Source organism: Canis lupus, chromosome 5 (genome assembly GCF_003254725.2).
Source record: "Canis lupus dingo isolate Sandy chromosome 5, ASM325472v2, whole genome shotgun sequence".
NCBI lineage: Eukaryota > Metazoa > Chordata > Mammalia > Carnivora > Canidae > Canis > Canis lupus.
This window is the reverse complement of record NC_064247.1, coordinates 30,420,768-30,440,226: the sequence shown is the minus strand read 5'-3', so window position 1 is coordinate 30,440,226 and position 19,459 is coordinate 30,420,768. Positions and strand designations below refer to the sequence as shown.

Here is a 19,459-nt window from a genome sequence, read left to right as displayed (position 1 = left end):
TCTCTGAATCTGCCTTACAAGTTCCCACATCCCTTGACTTGCAAGTACTTCTGTGTTTGACTCCAGACGCAGCAGAATTCGAAGGACATTCGGAATGTTGAAAACAATATCAGGTGGAAATGCTGCACGTCTGTGCTGTCCCGTGTGGTGGTCGCCACTCACAGTGAGCACGTGAAGGCGATTTTAAGTTGTATTCACTGTGATTTAAATTTGAAATAAAATGGCTGTATGTGATTACCATGTTGGACGAGCACAAGAGTGAGCTTAAAATGAAATTAAGAATTTGTCTCCAAAGAAATACAGGTAAAAATTTCTAATGAATGAATTCCTTTGTCGTTTGTGAAGTCATGTCATGCTGTTTGTTTCATTGTAGGTCTCCAACTGAGAAACATGGCACTGTTTTTCCTGCACTCTACCCACCTATTGCTGGACTTCTGTTGTAACAAGTTGGCGGACACTGGCTGGAGCTGGGCTGCAATAGAACACGCCAGTACCAGTGCTGACAAGAGCCTAACAAGTGCCAACTTACAGAGGATTACGCATTTTGAATTCTAATGAACTGTTTTAACCTTCAGGAAGAATTGTAAAGACCTGTACATAGCACAACATGATCCGGATAATATATATACATGTACATCCACAAATACACCTTGTACCAAATAATGCTTTCTTGTAGTAGAATAAGAATCGTGTAAATTCTAAAAGATTTTAGCAGGTTTTCTTTCCCTATTCATTGTTTCTTATCAGTTTAAAAAGACTCCTTAAAGCATGTCAGATGAAAAACAATTAGGATTAAAAGTTTCCATTTAATTTCCTTTAAACCATTGAGGCTTCATTAAACTCTTTTCACTTACTAAACTTTTGTATCTTCTTGTTTTGACATACCCCCCTTTGCTTTTCTCTCTTCCCTCTGCCAGAAAGTTTTCAAATCATTTAGTTCAAATACTGAAATACTTACTAAGCAACTACTTGATTTTTAGTGATGACTTCAGAGGAGTGGTCATCACTAGGTGCTGGTCCTTTTGTACTCTGGTTGCACCGTCTCTTGGATCGGGTGTAGCAATACCACATTTTGGCTGTTGAGAGCTCTTGGACTCACTCATTATCCCTGAGAACTAAAACGAGTTGGTTCAGAATTCAACGTGCTGAAATTCGTCCCGGACAGTACAAAATTCTGGTCTGGTTTTGTTGTGCCCCCCGCTGGGTGTTCAGGGTGGATGGACTAGAGTGTGCAGCTGCAGGCTTTCTGCTTCACCTGTGGGTTTGCTCTTACAGACGCTGTGACCCCCGCCCAGCCCCTCTCCAAGGCCCCTTGTGTTTCTCTGCCTCTATTCTTCGATACTGCAGATTTTTCTCATGTATTGTACAAAGAAATTGCGATGTATATTTTCATGTAATTTGATTTTGGAATTCTGTCACCTTATGTAGTGAGTTCTTCCAAAATATAATTTGTTTTCCAATAATTGTCAAGTTGTTGGCTTTTATTGTATTGAATGAAGGTTATGATACTGAATGCCAGAGAAGTGCAGTTTAGAAAAATCTCAGGTTGATTCCTTATGCAAACAGACTTAATACTTGAAAATCCCATGGCCATGGCAGTGTGTGCATCGGGCTCCACCTAGGTTCTTCTGTGGCTCAGAGCACTGCAGGGTGTGAATGCTTTGCTGTTTGACACATAGATTCTGTCGCTGACATAGTGTGCTTGGATTTCATTACTGTTTGAGCAGAAGTATATACTTCATGTCATGTTTTATAAAGTAGCTTCAGGAAATGATGAGGCGAGTGTGCAGCGTGAGCGGCAGGCCCAGGTTCCCCTGTGTTGGGTGTGAGGTTGGGTTTGGGAAGTACTCTTTGGCCTGGAAAGGACAGGACGTGAGACGGTACTAGAGGGGACATGATTCCGTGCAAATTGGTGCGTCTCTGCTCCGTGGGGCTTGGAGCGATGCTTGGGCAGAGTGGAGGGGTCCCTGCGAGTGGCCTGTCCTCTGTGGACCTGCATGTCCTTCTGGAGCAGAAGTAAGATGGTTGCGGATGTAGACACAGCAGAGTGATTTTTTTCTAAGTCCCTGTCTGTTCTTCACTTTGAGGCATAAAAACCCATAAATGTGTTAATGATTGAATGTGAAAATGGTTTGTTTTGACTCATTGCAGCAGATTTTCCTCCAGAACTTCATTTGTGACTTTTTTTTCCCTCCAAAGACTGTAAAACGTGTTGCCCCAAAGTGCTGGTACTGCACACCCGCCTGGGATTTGAACGCAGTCCCTCTTACTCTTACATCAGAAGCTTTGCGTGGTTGCCGGTGGCAGAAGGGAGTCTGCATTTCGCTCTCCTCTTGCTGTGATTCTGTTAGTGATCTGTCGAGTTAAAACCCGGGGCTTGACTTTTCAGGGGGTAGCAAGTGACCGACTAACTCAGGGACAACTCTTACTGAACTCCAAGTGCCACCGTAACACAGGTACCTTGGCGTAACCGTGTGTGTTTTGGGGCTAGACAAAGGGGTTGAAGGGAGAGCCAGGAACGCGCGCCCCTCCCTTCATACCCCTTCCTGCCTGGCGCCCTGGCATGCTGCACGTGGACACACAGGCCTCGGGAGGTGGTGTGACTTGCCCTCCTCCCCCAGGGGCGTCACCTGTGCCTTTCCCCGTGTTCATCTGACAGTGCAAACCTCACGCCTCCACGTTCGATCGTGACCCACTCTCAGGTGACACCAATTAGGTGGCCTTGGTGCCACTAGCGCCTCATCACTAGTGTGAGGCGAGTCCTCTCCGCTTTAGGAGAAGGCATCTTCTCCCCAGCTCTGTGCCCAACTGTCAACATCCACACCGTCCCCAGGGTTTTGGAGCTGTTGGCGGTTTCCCAAATTGACTCCCGAGTTCCTGTAAAGGCTTAGAGATTTCAGTCTGTGCTCATCACGGGATGGATGATCTCCGTGGCTTTTCTGGCCTCATTTCTGTGAGTTTAAAATCCACGTGAGATTGGTTCCCTTGTCATTACGGGGCGGTCTCTCCGTGAGGCTGTTCCATTCGTTCTCTGACCACTTGGCTGTCCTGGTAACATTAATGGCCTTCATTCTCGGTCGTGAAATTTTATTCTGTGTGCTCACCCTCCACAGATCTGCACATTTTGGGCTGTGGTACCTGTTATCTATTTTTGCCCGTCTGGTCTCCAGTTGGTGAAATTACCTTCCCTGTACCTGCCACTTCTCAGCATCTTTGAAATTTGACATAATGTTGCTTCATTCCAGCTTTTTTTCCCCTTTCCTTTTTTTTTTTTTTTTTTAGTTCTGTAACTTGTTGATTGTATTTAACTATGTGAGTTCTGTTGTGATGTTTGCTGTATTGTAAAGCACCTCCAACATGTTGCGGGGGGGTGCTCTGTAAATCAATAAATGATGACTTAGAGGCTGTATCACGAGCTATTTTGGTTTTAGGATGCAGGTCTCGAAAGCAAATTGTGGGATTATTTCCAAACAGCACATGATACCAAAAGGTCCATGGGAATCTTGATAAAGAATTCTTAAAACTTCATTCAAAGAAGGAACCAGAGGGCGGGAGGTGGACTTCCAACCTGATGTGACAGTTTAAAAATTTCCAGCAGGGCCAAGCCCTACTCTTCACCACGTGGTATGCCTGCTAACATGGGGCCTTAGGTGAAATGAGCACGGGTTAGCGCGTGTTTGGGGGATTTTGTCTGTAGCCTGAACCAGCTCTACAGAGACATAAGCTAGACAGTGAAGAACCTAGACTGGAGCGTGAGCCGGAAGAGACTGCCGGCGCCCTCCACGATGCCATCTTCGTCCTCTACATGGATGGGCACATGTGGCCCAAATACCTGCCCAGGATCACTTAGCAAGTTAGTGGCACAAAGGAACAAGACTGAATACTTTTTCTTTCTTTCTTTTCTTACTAGGGTGTCACAGTCTGGCCTTCACCCTGCACCCTCACGTACAGTTCCCGAGGGTGTGTCTGTTGGGACGCACACTACCCGTGGCTGCATGGCCTCCTCCTCCCAGAGAAAGGGATGAAAAGCCAGATCCCTAATCAGAGCTGAGTTAGAGACCAGAAGAAAATCCTTGAGAGCAGATTGGAGATCATTACCAAAATTTAATTTTCCTGATATATACATTTGAAATAAATTATAGAAGAGTCCAGATGATGTCCCTGCACCTCAGATGCCAGTTTTATGCACAATCCTCTGCCCAAGGTTAGAGCAAACAAGCTGCTTCAATTGCAGAGAAACGGGTGTTTGCCTAGGTAGGTCTACGGTCCTAGGGGGAAGGACCTTCCTGGGGAAGGACCCGCTGATTTTCCCTGTTCCCCCTCATAAACACAGGCCTTTCTTTTTTTAAAAAAACATTTATTCAGAGAGAGAGGGGCAGAGGAAGAAGCAGGCTCCATGCAGGAAGCCCGACGTGGGACTTGATCCCAGGTCTCCAGGATCACACCCCGGGCTGCAGGCGGTGCTAAACTGCTGCGCCGCCGGGGCTGCCCAAACACAGGCCTTTCTAACAGGAATTCACTTTGTGAGCAAATTACTTCCAGGAGAAGGTACTTACCAGTTGCTTGGTCTCAGATGTGTGTGACATAGCAGCCAGGGTAGCGCCAGGGTTTCCGTTGTGGTTTTGTCTCTGAATCCGCGTGCCCCACAGAGCAGTGGTAAAATGATGGGAACGCTTGGAGTCCTGTCCACTAAATCAAGAAGCAGACACGTCCTAGATGCAGGAGCTGCACAGAAGGTTCCAGCAAGGTGCTTAAGTTTTCTCCCTTCCCGGGAGGAGTGAGCGTGATGGCGCTATGTGTTCACATCTCCTTTATCCCTCGTGGCCCAGAAGTCAGACTCCTGTTGTTTGAGCTTCTGCTTTGTGGCAGGCTCATGCCCTGTGTGCTCTGTGACAGACACAGTCCTGTTCTCACAGGGATCCTCCAGAGCAAGTGTAGAGCGAGCACGTTTGGGTGGGGACCTAGCTCCACAACCCTGCCCACATATAGGTGCTGCTACCCTGTTCATGGGAGGACCAGCCCAATGATCCTCCTCCCCTTTTTACCGTGACGTGGCGCTCTTCCCCCAGAAAGAGTCTGCTCCCTGGTGCCCCAGAGGCAGCCAGCATTTATGTTCCTGCACCTCGTGTTCCCAGTGGGGACCACCCCACGCGAGGCTCCTCTTCCTCCTAGCAAGACCTGGGCCAGGTCTCCAGTGAACTCTGTTCTAGTGCTCAGGTTTTTCCGAACGTCTATATTTCGGGTTGCGTCTAAGGTTGGGAGCACTCCTGAAGCCCATGGGGTGTTGAGTTAGGTCACCAAGTGCGAGAGATGCCCTGTGTCCCAGGCTGGACTCAGAAGGCCCCTCCGTAGCTCGGGGGTTTCGAGCCAGTAAGTCTACTGGGAAGACAAGGCCCAGGGTCAGGTTGTTAGGTGCCTCTCAGAGGGGTGCGCTTGCTGCTGACGGAGGCTATGAGCAGGAGCCCTCTAGCCCTCGATGAGTTTCCATTTGGCTGTGGGCACCTAGGCCGCGGGAAGGGCACGTGTTGGTCTCTCCCCGCACTGTGCTGCTCCGTGGTGTCTACCATCTTCTCTCGGGTGCACCGTGGGTTCTAATCTCGCTCCACACTGAACCCGCTGCAGAGCCTAAGAGGGCAGCATGAGCTGGCAGGGACATCACCTGCTGAGCCAGACGTGATCCTGGTCCTCCCGACTGTGGGTCCCAGCCCACAGAGCTCAGGGCTCATCAACCACGAGCTCCTGCTGTATGCAGGCACCCCCCGCTGCTGGGGACATTAGCTCTGATGATTCCTCCTAAACACTTGCACATCACCAGAAAGTGTTTGTAGGGCACTCTTAGGTAGGCAGGCCACTTGTGGCTGTTGAAGGCGGGCCTGAGGACCCTGGGGGCCCACTGTCGGGCGCACCTCCCACCATGCTTGCCAGGCAGCAGCGGTGAGATCTGCACCGCCCATGCAGCCTAGACCACCTGCTGTGCCCAGCCGGTGCCAGGCCGCCCTGCCTTCTCCCTGTCTGTCCCACTGCTGCGCAGACGTGGTCCCATCGTGGACACATCGTGACGCCCCTTCTTCCATCTCCCTGGAGCCCCTCTGCCACAGTCCCTCCCTCTTCCTCAGAACTTGAACCCCATGACCCTTTGTTTCCATGATCCAAACCCCACATTCCTTCTCCACGCACCTAGTAATGCTCCTAGGAGTGACCCCAAGTAGCACCTGAGGCTTCCCACATGTGGCTGCCTTGCAGGTCTCCCTCCTTCCTGACCTCAACCCCAATCCCTGACTTCAGGCTTTTCATCCCCTGCAGCTGGTGTGTTTCACTCCCTGCCCTGGACTTAGGGGCTTTGCTGTGTCCTCCTGACGCAGGGCCCACACCGGCCCTCGACCTCCCTGGGACCTGGGTCTCACGGCCTTACACCTGCCTCTCCCAGGTCTGCGCTTGAGCGGTCTGCCCCCGCACTCTCAGCTGCTGGGGTGGCGGGAAGGCCCCAAGCCAGGCCAGCACTGTCAGCTAGGCTGGGTTTCTGCTCAGAGGTCGCCGTGCGCAGGTGCACAGAACACCCTGGGGGGGGGGGGGGGCTGCCCCGCTGCCCCGCCCAGCGCCCAGCGTCCCTTCCCAGGTCTCCCGGCTCCGCCTGACCCCAACCCCCGAGCTGACGTCATCAGGGGATGTGATGCCTCTCTGCCCTTCACATCCACTTGCGTGGGCTTTAAAGGGCTAAGCCATGGCCTCTTCTCCCTGCTGGGGTCCCCGGTGGGATGCATCGTGGGGTCTGTGGGGGGTTTCCGCAGTGGGGTGCACCGTGGGGTGCGCCGTGAGTCCCCGGCTGAGTTCCTGTGGCCTCTCCCGCTGCCCAGCCCCTTCCTGCTGGTCACAAACGCGCCTGGAGACCTCCACCCCCTCCGGACCGTCCCCGGCCGGGTGTGTGCTGGCAGTTGCGCGGCCGCCGCGTGCATCCCGCTCGGACAGGGTCCGGGGCCGCTCGTCCGGCCTCGAAGGCGCGAGGGGAGGAGAGACCGCCTCGCTCCCCGCCCGCCCCCGAGACTCTCGCGAGACTCGCGGGCTCCTGTCAGCGTCCCGGCGGCGCGGGCGGCGCGGCGCACTTCTCGCGAGACTGCGGCAGGGCCGGCCCGACATGGCGGAAGGTAGGGTGTGTGCGGGGCCGCGCGGAGAGGCGCCGGGCGGGGCGGGGCGGAGCGGGCGGGCCGGCGGGGCGACGCGGGCGTCGGGGGCCGGCCGGGCGGGGGGCTCGCGGGGGCGCGGCGGGGCTCGCGGGCCGTCCTGCCCAGGCCGTGCGGGCGGCGCGGGCCGGCAGCCCTGGCGCGGTGCTGAGGCGACGCCCCTCTGGCGCCAGTGACCCCGCGGGCCGCGGCGGCCGCGGGCGGGATCCCGGGCGGGCGGGGGCCGCAGCCCCGCGGGCAGCCGAAGGGCGCAGCCGGGGCCGTGTCTCCGTGTGTGTGCGGGCGGCGAGGTGGCGTCCGGGTGGGGGCCCGGAGCCGGGGGCGCCCGCTGCTGTCGCCGTCGCCCCGCGGTGGCGCGCTCGGGCCGGGCTCCTCCCGGGACTCTCGCCCGCCCAGCGAGCGCGGTGGCTGCTCACCAGCCGTGTTGTGGGCCGGGAGCTCCGCCTGCACCGAGCCGTCCCCCTCGGGCCCCCCGCGGGCGGCCAGGGTCTCTCGCAGGCCTTTCCCGTCGGCACCGGACTTGGGAGCAGGCTTGTGCAGGGGTCAGGGCGGGGGTCGCGGCTGAGCGTGGCGGGAAGCAGGGGAGGAGTGAAAGGAACGAGGGACGGCGAGGGTGTGCGGCGAAGCTAGCGCGAAGCCAGCTCGGGATAAATCGCAGGTCACATCGACGTTGATGGCTGGTGGTTGGGCACAGCGGGAAGGGCAGGACGGGGTGTGTGAGGCAGGGAGGGGGGTGCAGCGGGGCCTGCGGGTGTCCTGCGGGGTACGGATGGCCGCACTGCCCCACCTGGCGTCAGGCTCCCGCCTCGCGGACCTGCTGCAGGCTGGGCACACAGATGAGTGGAGTGTTCCTGCGGGGGCCTCGACACGAGCCTCCGGGGAGCCCTGGGAGGCCGCAAAACGTCCTTCGTCCCCACGCGGTTAAGTTGGCCCGGGATGATGGAGAGGGGAGTGCAGGCCTGAGATTCTGACTTGACAGCTTCTCTTTTATTACCTTAATTTGTGTTTGAGTTTTCCGGCCTGTGTTGTGATTTAAGATTTTGGCAAACAGTGTTGCAGAACTTTGACGAGGAAGATCTGCGTAGGGCATCGAAGGTGTTACGCGAAGGAAGGAAGGCGAGAGTTGGGAGAAAGTCTTGGCGCTGTTTAGTCCTGCTTGTGCCTTAGTCAGAATTTGTCAGAGCTGGCTACCCTTGTTTTGAAATACTCATTTAAATATAAACAAATAGAAATCTGTGTCATGGAAGAATGAGATTATCTGTGAGCCTGTCCTGTGGGAACTTCTGATAATGGTTTGTCTGGGGGTGGAGTGTGTGAGCTGTGGGAAGTAGTGCCTAGGAGTATAAATAGAACCCGAGGACGCTGAGTGGACAGTTCCATTCCGCTGTGACTCTTCTAGTAATCAGCCTTTTTCCCCCTTCTGTGCATCCATGGGTATTGGTTTGACCGATGTATTTAGCTAAAATCTGTCCTAATATTAGTTTCCCTTTTCACTCTACATGTGCAGCTATCCTACTAATATAAACTTGCTTCATCAGTCAAAAAAAGTCCTTCCTATTTGGACTTCCTGGTTTTACTTTTTCTCCTTGATCTTGCTTCCTCACAGCCTACTCTTACAGTTTCCAGTGTTCCCTTTAAAACATAAAATCAGGGCAGCCCTGGTGGCTAGCTGTTTAGCGCTGCCTGCAGCCCAGGGCGTGATCCTGGAGACCCGGGATCGAATCCCACATTGGGTTCCCTGCATGGAGCCTGCTTCTCCCTCTGCCTGTGTCTCTGCCTCTCTCTCTCTGTGTATATCTCTCATGAACAAATAAATAAAATCTTAAATAAATAAATAAATAAAACATAAAATCAGATCATGTCTCTTTCACTCTTCTCAGTATGCCTACCCCTGCATACCCCACTCTCCACTCATGGCTCTCCGTGATCTTAAAATATATTACAAAGCCTTCCAGTGCCCTGCAACTCCCAACAGGGTCTGGCCCTGCAACACTATTTCCTACTTCTCATTGCCATGCTCTCACCACTAACTTCCTTGTTCTTTGTACATTCCCAGTGCTTGTACCTCTCCATCTTTGTCCTTGCAGCTCTCTTGGCCTGGAACAGTCTTGGTTTCTGCATACAGCTCACTGACTTATTTGGTTCACTTCTGTCACCAGCAGTACCTGTTCACTTTCTCCTTGAGGATTTTTCCGCCCCCACAAAGAAAGAAAGCTTATCCATTGACTGCAGTGGCTATGGATGTGTGGAAGAGAGATGCAGGGTTCCTGCAAGGCAAGTTGGCTCTGGTTGAGACGTCATCATGATTTATTTACATCATGCCCAACAAAATGAGAAATTCCTGTGTCAGTCTTTCTCTTGTTGAATTGGAGTAGGCCAAGGATCTGGGGTATTTTTTGAATTCTACCTCGTAAGGCCCTGTGGGTAGAGGATGGGATGAGCATGGAGTAGGAGGAGGGAGAAGCAGTGGTAGTTAAAGCAGAGTAGCCAGACCTAGAGCTTCTTCACAGAGAACTCTGCAGTCTGTGAGGGGAGGTGAAATGCATGTGTGTAAGAAACTGTATTGTAAAGGAGAAGGTGAAGATGCTAGGAGTTAACTGAAAATTCAGATGGGAAGAGGCTTTGTAGGAAAGTGGTAAGGGGGTTTGTTTTGGGTGGTGAGGGAAGGCCTTTGCTGCAGGAGATAGTGTTTGAGATGTAATGTGGAAAATAGACCTCTTTTGGACATGGAGAAATGGGAGTGGGAAGAGGTCACTCTTCTTGGTGGAAGGAGTAGTGGGATATGAGGCAGATTATGAAGGATGGGTTAAGCATTTGGATTTTACTCTGTAGGCCATGGAGTGAGGCTCCTGAGTGATATCAGCCAAGGTAGTGACATGACTAGAGTCGTTGGAGGCACGTGGGCATGTCTACAGGGTAGACGATGGATCTGGGATGAGGCCGTCACAGTTGGTGAGGAGTTCTTTGGTAAGGAGCATTGGGGCTGATACGAGTGAGACTTACAGAAGGTATAAAAGACACGACTTTCGAAGCCTGTTTTTATGTTGACAAGAGAGATATCAAAGATGATTCAAGGCTTCTGGGTCTGGATGACTCAGAGAACGGCTGTTAGGAGGAGGAACAGATTCGGGAGCAAATATCTTGACCTCTGTTTTGGACATACTTTGCCGTGTCCAATGCTTGTCTCTTAGCAGGCAATGAGAAGCATTTCCGGTCCGACTGGCATTTGGGTGAAAATTAGCTAGGTAACTAATATTTATTGCATATCTCTTATGAAGCCACCCCATGACCAGGGCTCCACAGAGTGAGGTTTTGAAGGCTGTGTGTCATGCCACTGACAAGTAGATGAGACTGCATGATGTGTAGATGATATTTCACAGAGCTGGGTTACATTCAGGAAGGTGTATTTCATTTCTGTTAGGTGCAAGCTGCTGTGCCAGGCGTGACAGAGTGAGCAAGACACAGTCTTAGACTTGACGGGTCTGTGGACAGACGGGGAGTCACAGTTTCTCAGAAAAGCATGCGTATTGTGTTTTATAGTCACGGATATTGTCCAGCCACACTCTGAAGTAGGTGACCTACATTCCATCGCCAAACCTGTGGGTCCCGTGAAGCTCTCACACGCGTTCCTTTCTGTCTGCTGCCTTTCCATTGATTCAGACGAGCGGCTCTTCACACAGAGAACCCTGCACATTGGAATCATCTGGGGAACTTTTAAAAACCTGGATTTATGCATCACTCACCTCAGGGAAGAGCAACATAGCCCATAAAACATTTTCTTCAAACTGAGTAATTATTGAATAAAACATGGTTTTACTGAATCAGTTTTTTAAACAGATATGTTTATGTATATATGTGTATCTATGTTTATATAGATATACATGAAATAAGGTACTATTTCTTATCTAACAAAGGAGTCCTGGGTAGTTAAGTTTTATCTGTAACTAAAGTAAAAGGATTTTTTAAAGCAGGCGTTGGTTAAACGATGGCTTTTGTACTTTGTGAAAGCATCAAGACAGTTACAATTGCTAGAATTTTTAAAAAGTGTATAAAGTCAAGATATGAATTATTTCTTAGCACCATCATATTTTTAGTAATATCCAAATGGTGTGTGTGAGAGAGAGAAGCAGGCGGGTGCAGACTGGCAGGGTCCTGTGGCCCTGACTGATCCTTTGCGTGTTCCAGATGGTACTAACTGCCTCTTCCCCTTTTCCTTTCCAGGAGGCCATGTTGTTAACCTGAGTTCTCAAAAGTAAATTACTTTGTAATTCTTACTTCATATTCTCTGTTGCATGATTGTTCTACAGTTAGCACTCTTGATTAATGAATAGATATGAACCCCTGTGAAGGAAAATTTCCTTCTGCCCTGGGAGGGGTTTAGAAAAATCATAGTGGTAGTAATTCATCACTGGGGAGGAGCTTTTATCTGTTCTGTTGCTGGTAAGGAAGATAGGTTCTGAGAAGTTGATATTTTAATGAAATACTGTTATTGTGGAAGACCCTAATATATGCCTGAAACAACAGGTATTCTTATAGCTCTCAACATAGGATTTTTTTTTTTCAAAATAGGATTTTTTTTTTTTAAATTTTTATTTATTATTTATAATAGTCACAGAGAGAGAGAGAGAGGCAGAGACACAGGCAGAGGGAGAAGCAGGCTACATGCCGGGAGCCCGATGTGGGATTCGATCCCGGGTCTCCAGGATCAGCCCTGGGCCAAAGGCAGGCGCCAAACCGCTGCGCCACCCAGGGATCCCCAAAATAGGATTTTTTTTTAAACTTTTATTTATTTATTTACGATAGTCACAGAGAGAGAGAGAGAGAGAGAGAGAGGCAGAGACAGAAGCAGGCTCCATGCAGGGAGCCCGACGTGGGATTCGATCCCGGGTCTCCAGGATCGCGCCCTGGGCCAAAGGCAGGTGCCAAGCCTCTGCGCCACCCAGGGATCCCTCAAAATAGGATTTAAAAAAATATATTTTATTTATTTATTCATGAGAGACCCAGAGAGAGGCAGAGACCCAGGCAGAGGGAGAAACAGGCCCTATGCAGGAAGCCCAATGTGGGACTCGACCCCAGGACCACACCCCAAGTCAAAGGCAGACGCTCAACTGCTGAGCCACCCTGGCGTCTCTCAAAATAGAATGTTATCATAGCTTTTACAATTATTTTTTCTTTTATCTCATGGACATGGTTAAAGCAGAGTAGGAATAATGTCATTTAGTCAGTAAAGAATTGTACAAATAACCCTAACTCACTGGTAAAATTGGCACTGGAATTAGGACTAGAGAATTGTGAAGAAAGGAAACAGCAAGATATTGTTAATCTAAAAAGACTTGATGAGTACAGTTTGGGTTAGAATCAGAGTAAGCAGAGGGACGTAGAAATTGCATTTAGGATGGGGAATGGGAAGAACACATTTAATTCCTGGTTAATGAATTAACAATACATGTTTTTTGCTGTCCTGATATTGGAGCTGAAATTAGGCAGCGTGGTACAGTGGGATGAGCAAGGGCTTTGGCTTGAGATCTTGAATCTTAGGTTAGTCTCCTGCTAATTGTATAATTTTAGACAATCCGTTGAATTGAAGTGAATTTTGTTTGTACTGTTTGGAATACACTGGTTAGAATATGAGAGAATTAACTGCTATAGGAAACATAAATATTAATTCCTCTTTCTATTGCAAAGTGTTACAAAACTGTACATTTTATGTACTGTGTAAAACTTTGCTGTTGACCCTAATCCAGCAAGAAGCTGCTAGGGCTTTAGAATTTTTTACTGTGCATAATCTTTTTTTTTGGTAAGGGTAAATGTATTAGTTTCCTAGGGCTGATGTAACACGTTTCCCCAAACTGGGGGGGGGGGGGGGACTTAAAACAACAATTGTATTCCTCATGGTTCTGGAGGCCAGAAGTCTAAAATCAGTGTCACTAGGCTGAAAGGAGAGTGTCACCCAGGCCATACTCTCCCTCTGGGAGAGAATGTGTTCCTTTCTTTCTTCCTTCCGCTTCCAGGGCTGCTGGCATTCCTTAGCTTGTCAATCGTCAAGGCTAGCATCTCCATTTCTCTCTTTTGTCTTCATATGGCCTTTCCTCTGTCAGAGCTTCTTCTGCTCCTCCTCGTAAGGACATATGTAATTATTCGTGGGGCCTGCCCATCTCAGCTCTTCAATTTCATCAGTCAGGTCTGCAGACCACCCGCCCCTTGCCATTGCCATAGAAAGGTAACATTCACAGGTGCCAGGATTAGGGCATGGACATCGATGGAGACGGTTTTCCACCTACCATAGTAGGCAGCGTCATGAAATTTGATCTACTAAGTCGTAAGATTTCTAAAATTCTTCTGTTTATGTGCAGTTTCTGAATGCTCAGAGAACATGCCACACAGTTCAAAGTACTGTCAGTGGACTACAAAGATAATTAAGACGTTTCCGGCCCTCAACAAACTTCTTAGACGAGCCACAACACCTCAGTAGGAAGCTTGTACTTTTGTAGACAGTGGAGAACCAGCTGAAAGTGGCTCAGTGAAGCTGTGTTTTAAAAAAATCAATCAGGGATGTGTGTGTGGAGTACAACGACAAGGGAAGTATGAGAGAAGGATGATAGGAGCATGTGAATGAATGATGTATAGCTTTGAGAAAATGTTGGTGTGATGGTGTTCAGAAAGAGAAAGATGTCAAGGTGCATCCCAGAGGGACTGTGTTGTTAGTTTTATCGAGGCATAATTGACGAACAGTAAAATTCACCGTTTTTAACTTGTCAGTTGACATTTACAGTAGTGTAGGTACACTGCAGTCATGATCTAGAACATTTCTATAATCTTAAGGAGTTCAGGGGAACTCCATTTCTGGGCCTCTGCATCAGTTCCATTTCTGGGCCTCTACAACCATTGATCTGCTTTCTGTGATGTGATTTCCCTTTTTCTTTTTTTTTTTTTTAAAGCTGTTTTCTTTTTTTTTAATTTTTTATTTATTTATGATAGTCACACACAGAGAGAGAGAGAGAGGCAGAAACACAGGCAGAGGGAGAAGCAGGCTCCATGCACCAGGAGCCCGACGTGGGATTCGATCCCGGGTCTCCAGGATCGTGCCCTGGGCCAGAGGCAGGCGCTAAACCACTGCGCCACCCAGGGATCCCGATTTCCCTTTTTCAAATGGAATTATGTAGTGTGTAGTCTTTTGTGTCTGGCTTCTTGAACTCAGCATGTTACTTTTGAGGGAGTATGTTCATGTATCAGTAGTCTATTTTTTTTTTTACCTGGGAGTAGTGTTTCATTACATTACTACCATTTGTGTCCATTCACCAGCTAGACCTTTGAGTTGTTTCCTGTTTGTACAGACATGTTTTCATTTTTCTTACCTCAATACCTGGTGGTAGAACTGCTGGGTCACAAGGCAAGTGTATGATTAACTTCTGGAGAAACTGTCGGACTCTCTCCAAAGTGGCTGTGCTGTTCTGTATTCTCACCTCTACATCTTTGCCAGCACTTTCCTTTTAGCCATCTAGTAGGTGTGCAGTGGCCATCAGTGTGGTTTTAATTTGTATTTCTTTAATAACTAATGATACGCATCTTTTTACTTGTATACTTGTCATGCATTTATCTTCTTTGGTGAAGTGTTCAAATTTGTGGCCACTTTTTATTGAGTTGTCTTATTATCGTGAGTTTTAAGAGTTCTTAATATAGTCTAATAACATGTCCTTTGTTGGAAATACTCTTATCAGATAGTTTTTCCTTGTCTGTGGCTTGCCTGTTCATTTTCTTATGTGTTTAAAGAACAACTTTTGAAATTTATAATGTCTAGTTTATCCAATTTTTTCTCTAATTGATTCTTTTTATCCATTTAAGAAATCTGTGCCTCATCTCTTTTTTTTCCTATTTTTTAGTCTAGAAGTTTTATAGTTTTAATCTTTATGTTTAGATGAGTCAACTTTTCCATAGAGTGGTGTGTGAGTTGGGGTTTTCTTGCTCTATATGGATACTCAGTTGTTCCAGTCCCATTGTCCGGTCCTCATTGAAGTGCCTTGGCATGGTTGTCAAACCACCTCACCTGGCTGTATATGTGCAGGTCCGCGTCTGGGTTCCAGGCCATCTGCTGCTCTCAATGTCTATCCTGATGCTGATATGACATTGTCCTGGTTATTGAAGTTTTGAAATCAAGTCATGGAAGTGCTGCATGTTTCTTACCCACTCCTCCCCTCAGTTGTTTTGGCTGTTCTAGGTACTTTTCATTTCCATAGAAGTTGTAGAATGGTCTTGTTAAGTTATACCAAAAAAAAAAAAAATCTGCTGAAATTTTATTGGGATGATGTTGAATCATGGATCAATTTGGGGAAAATTGACATTTTTTTTAAAAGATAAATTTATTCATTTGAGAGAGTGCTTGCATGGGGGTGAGGCAGAGGGAGAGGGAGGATCTCAAGCAGATTCCCTACTGAGTGCTGATCCTAGGAGCCTGAGATCATGATCTGAGCTGAAATCGAGAGTCAGATGCTCAGCCACCCAGATTGCCCCCCCTCCCCCAGAATTGACATCTTAATAACACTGAGCCTTCTGTTACAAGACCATAGGATAACTCTCCATTTATTTACGTTTTTATTCATTTTTTATTTTTTATATTTTTAAAGATTTTATTTATTCATGAGAGAGAGGCAGAGACACAGACAGAGGGAGAAGCAAGGCTCCATGTGGGGAGCCTGATACGGGACTCGATCCCAGGACCCCTGGGTCGCGCCCTGAGCCGAATGCAGATGCTTAACCACTGAGCCACTCAGGCGTCCCTGAGTTTTTAAAATTTCTGTCAGCAATGTTTTATGGTTTTCAGTGTGCAGGTCTTGCATATTTTTTGTTAAATGTATTCATTCCTAAGTAGTTTATATACTATATTCTTGTAAGTGGATTATCATAATTTATTCATAGGGCTTTTAAATCTGGGTAACAGTTGAAATGGAAGTAGCAAGAGGAGTTTGATTTGAAGAACTTTGATTTGGGGCTTGATGAGTTTGTGGTACTTGTAGGTTATCCTCCATGAGAGGCTTTTAAGATTTGGAGCCATTTACAGGGAAGTTACAGTCAAGTATGAGTGTGCATGAGGCATCAGGAAACAAAGTTTAGAGCAACGTGAGTTGTAAGTCTCAACCTTGTAGGTAGTCAGACTAGATGCTTTCTTTTCTTTTCATAATTGGCTCTGGGCATTATTTTGATAGACTAATTCTTTAAAAATCACCTAGAGCGGGGGTTGGTAACTCTGGCCTGTTTGCCAAATCTGACCTGAGACTTACTTTTGTACAGCCCTTGAACTAAGAATAAATAAGTAAATATGTTTTATTTTTTTTAATGATTGAAGAAAAAAATCAAAAGAAGACTATATCTCATGGTATGTGAAAAGTGGATGAAATTCAGTTTTCAGTGTCTGTAAACAAATTTTGGGGGAGAACAGCCCTGCTTATTCATTTGTGCTTTTGCATTACAGTGGCAGAGTTGAGTAGTTGCCATAGACTGTGTGGCCCACAGAGCCTGAAATAGTCCAGTCTGGCCCTTCACCGAGTTAGTTTGCCCAGTCCTGACTTAGAAGGAAGAATCTTGTACAGACCACTGCTGGTTCCTTCTCTGACTGTCCCATGACTTGCTGATTAAATATATGTAGAATTATGTTAGGCTATTCATTGCGAATGCAGATATTTGAGTCTTAAGCATTTTTGGTTAAGTCAAGACTCATGAACTGTCAGAAAGCTCCTCACGATGATGTCTGACCTCAGATTGCTGTTGGTGAAGAGCATGTGGGTGTTTACTATCTGGGCAGAAACATGGTAAAATTATAATGCAGGCTGCTGACAGTCCTCACTGATATTTATCAGCCCTTTTGGGGAAATGATAGGTTTTCTATGTTATGTAAATTTCCATGCTTATTTTTCTAAAGGAAAATTGGAGGAAGAGGAGGGAACATCAGTTGAAACGAGCCACTTGGGATCCCTGGGTAGCGCAGCGGTTTGGCGCCTGCCTTTGGCCCAGGGCGCGATCCTGGAGACCCGGGATCGAGTCCCACGTCAAGCTCCCGGTGCATGGAGCCTGCTTCTCCCTCTGCCTGTGTCTCTGCCTCTCTCTCTCTCACTGTGTGCCTATCATAAAAAAAAAAAAAAAAAAAAAAAAGAAACGAGCCACTTAATGAAGAAGTAGATAGTAACCCTTTAAACCAGACACTGCTCTAAATGATTTAACGTGACTTAATTCGTCCTTGACAAAACTCTGAGATACGGCTTTTATTCCCATTTCCTCACAGAGAGCAGTGACTGCCTGAGGTCCCATGGCTAGTTAGTGGGCAGGTTGGGTTCCAGCTCAGTCTAGTGAGGCTCCAGATTAATGCCACTGGGAATGAGACTGTGTTGCCTTTCTAAGGGTTGTGGTAGTAGCAAACATTCACTGACCATACATCGCAGGGCAGGTCTTCTAAGGTCACAACACATTTACAGATAAGAATGAGGCATTTGGCTTAGGTGTCCCCAATAGAAAGTGTGGGGCCAGGGTCTGATCCCACTTAGTCTTGGTCCAGAGTCTGTGCCTTTCCCCCTGCTCTGTGCTGTAGGTCCTCTCTCCGCTACTGCTCAGAATGGTAACTGTATGCTTTTTTCCTATATAAACTCTTAACAGTTTGATCGCACTTCAAGGACACTCTTTTGTTGTTTGCAAGCAGACTTGCTTTCTCCATGATATAAGAAATGGTGTGATGATGGTGGTATCACTGTTCGGCAAGGATGCTGGGCAGGGGAGCATCTGTGATTTTGCGATAAGAGCCCTAAGTCACCCTGAAGCCTTCTTTTATCTTGCCTCTTCTCTGATGATAATCTTTATAGGTCCAGGCAGCTAGAATTTTGTGTCAGCAATTCTGGAGAGAGATTAGGGCTGTTGCTGTAGATTTTGGAATTATGTGTGGATAACTGATAGCCAAAGACATTTACTGGGATTCCTTGAAACAACTTTTATGCCCTCCTAATTTTAAGGGTTAAAGGAATCAGTGACTTTCTATTCTCCAAGGCAAATGTCTTCATAACTCAGTATCCAGATACCTTGTGCCTGTTAGTTTTGTTTCACCCTTCTTGTTTGTGAGCGCCTTGTAGGTACTACATTGGTGCCAGTGTTTGCAAGAGGTGTGAGCTAGACCATCTTTTTAAAAACCTCTCCAAGAGGCAATTCCTAATCTGTAATGCTTAGTCCATGGTAGGTGCTTCATAAATACTTGAAGATGCATAGTTTAAGTGAAATGGAAATGCACAGTTGTGGGTTGGAGCTCTTGAGGAGCATAATACTTAGGTTGGCTAGAATGTGGTGTGATGGGAACCGAGGAGAAAGGGTTCAGTTTGCTTTGTGGAAGAAGCATCAGCGGTCTGTAGCTGCAGGCTGGCCCTGTCTCTCAGGCAAGTGGGATGTAAGTATAACCAGCAGATAGAACTAGCAAGTTGAGGTGTCCTCTGGCCATCCTTTTCATTTGGCTTAGGCAGAGGCAGGAGTGGCAGGCGTGTTTGTCAGTGAGCTCTTGATAATGAGGCTGGGCCTTGCCTGCTAATTATTTGTATTTCTCATATTCTGAGTACTATGTTTTCTACAGACCTGTTGACTGATACTAGTTTAAAGGGAGAATCTGACCAAGAAAGTAAAATACTGAAGCCTGTTACTTATATTTTCTGGACTCAGTATGCTACAGATTCTTACCAGGCTTTATTTAAATCATTTGAAGTAAAACACCCCTCTCTTGGGACGTTTTCCCTTGTTCTCGTGTAAGCCACGTGGCTTCAGGGTCTGGTTGTATCCCCGGCAGAGTGCTGTCTTTTCCATTCCCCTGTAGCTTTATAAACAAACCCGTGTGCCGTGATGGTCATCTTTGTCATTGGCTCTACATTCTTAATGAATGTGACTGGATTATGCACTTGTCTTCTTCAGAGTGGAAATCTTCCAACAAATCAGCGAATGAACCAAAAATGCAATTCAGTGGGTCTTCTGTCTTCACATAAGTTCCCAGAGCCATTTCCCTGCTCGTGATTTGAGGAGGTGTGTGCTGGCTGCTGAACTCTTCCTCCAGGGCTGTCAGCCGTTTTTATTTTTTAAAACATTTGATTTATTTATTCATGAGAGACAGAGAGGCAGAGACACTGCAGAGGGAGAAGCAGGCTCCCTGCAGGGAGCCCAATGTGGGACTTGATCCCAGGACCCTGGGACCACTCCCTGAGCCAAAGGCAAGATGCTCAACTGCTGAGCCACCCAGGTGCCCCCCCCCCCAGGGGGGGAGCTGTTTT

The 19,459-nt window shown here is 47.8% G+C and overlaps 2 protein-coding genes across 5 annotated transcripts in view; both read left to right on the top strand.

Moving 5' to 3' along the window:
* Positions 1–3,409, top strand: part of UBE2G1 (ubiquitin conjugating enzyme E2 G1) — a 101,660-nt gene extending 98,251 nt beyond the window's left edge. The window contains exon 7 of the mRNA XM_035716268.2: positions 374–3,409. The gene's annotated coding sequence lies outside the window, so the exon portion shown is untranslated. The remainder of the gene's footprint in view (positions 1–373) is intronic.
* A 3,635-nt stretch (positions 3,410–7,044) lies between these two features.
* ANKFY1 (ankyrin repeat and FYVE domain containing 1) overlaps positions 7,045–19,459 on the top strand; it is an 82,320-nt gene continuing 69,905 nt past the window's right edge. Inside the window, exons 1-2 of one of the 4 annotated variants that reach the window (XM_049110058.1) lie at positions 7,107–7,142; positions 10,719–10,747. Coding sequence is in view for 1 of the 4 variants with exons in the window: in XM_025461947.3 (XP_025317732.3) it covers positions 7,133–7,142 (10 nt within the window). In the remaining 3 variants the exon portion in view is untranslated. The other 3 variants (XM_025461947.3, XM_035716260.2, XM_035716262.2) reach the window with 3 other exon arrangements.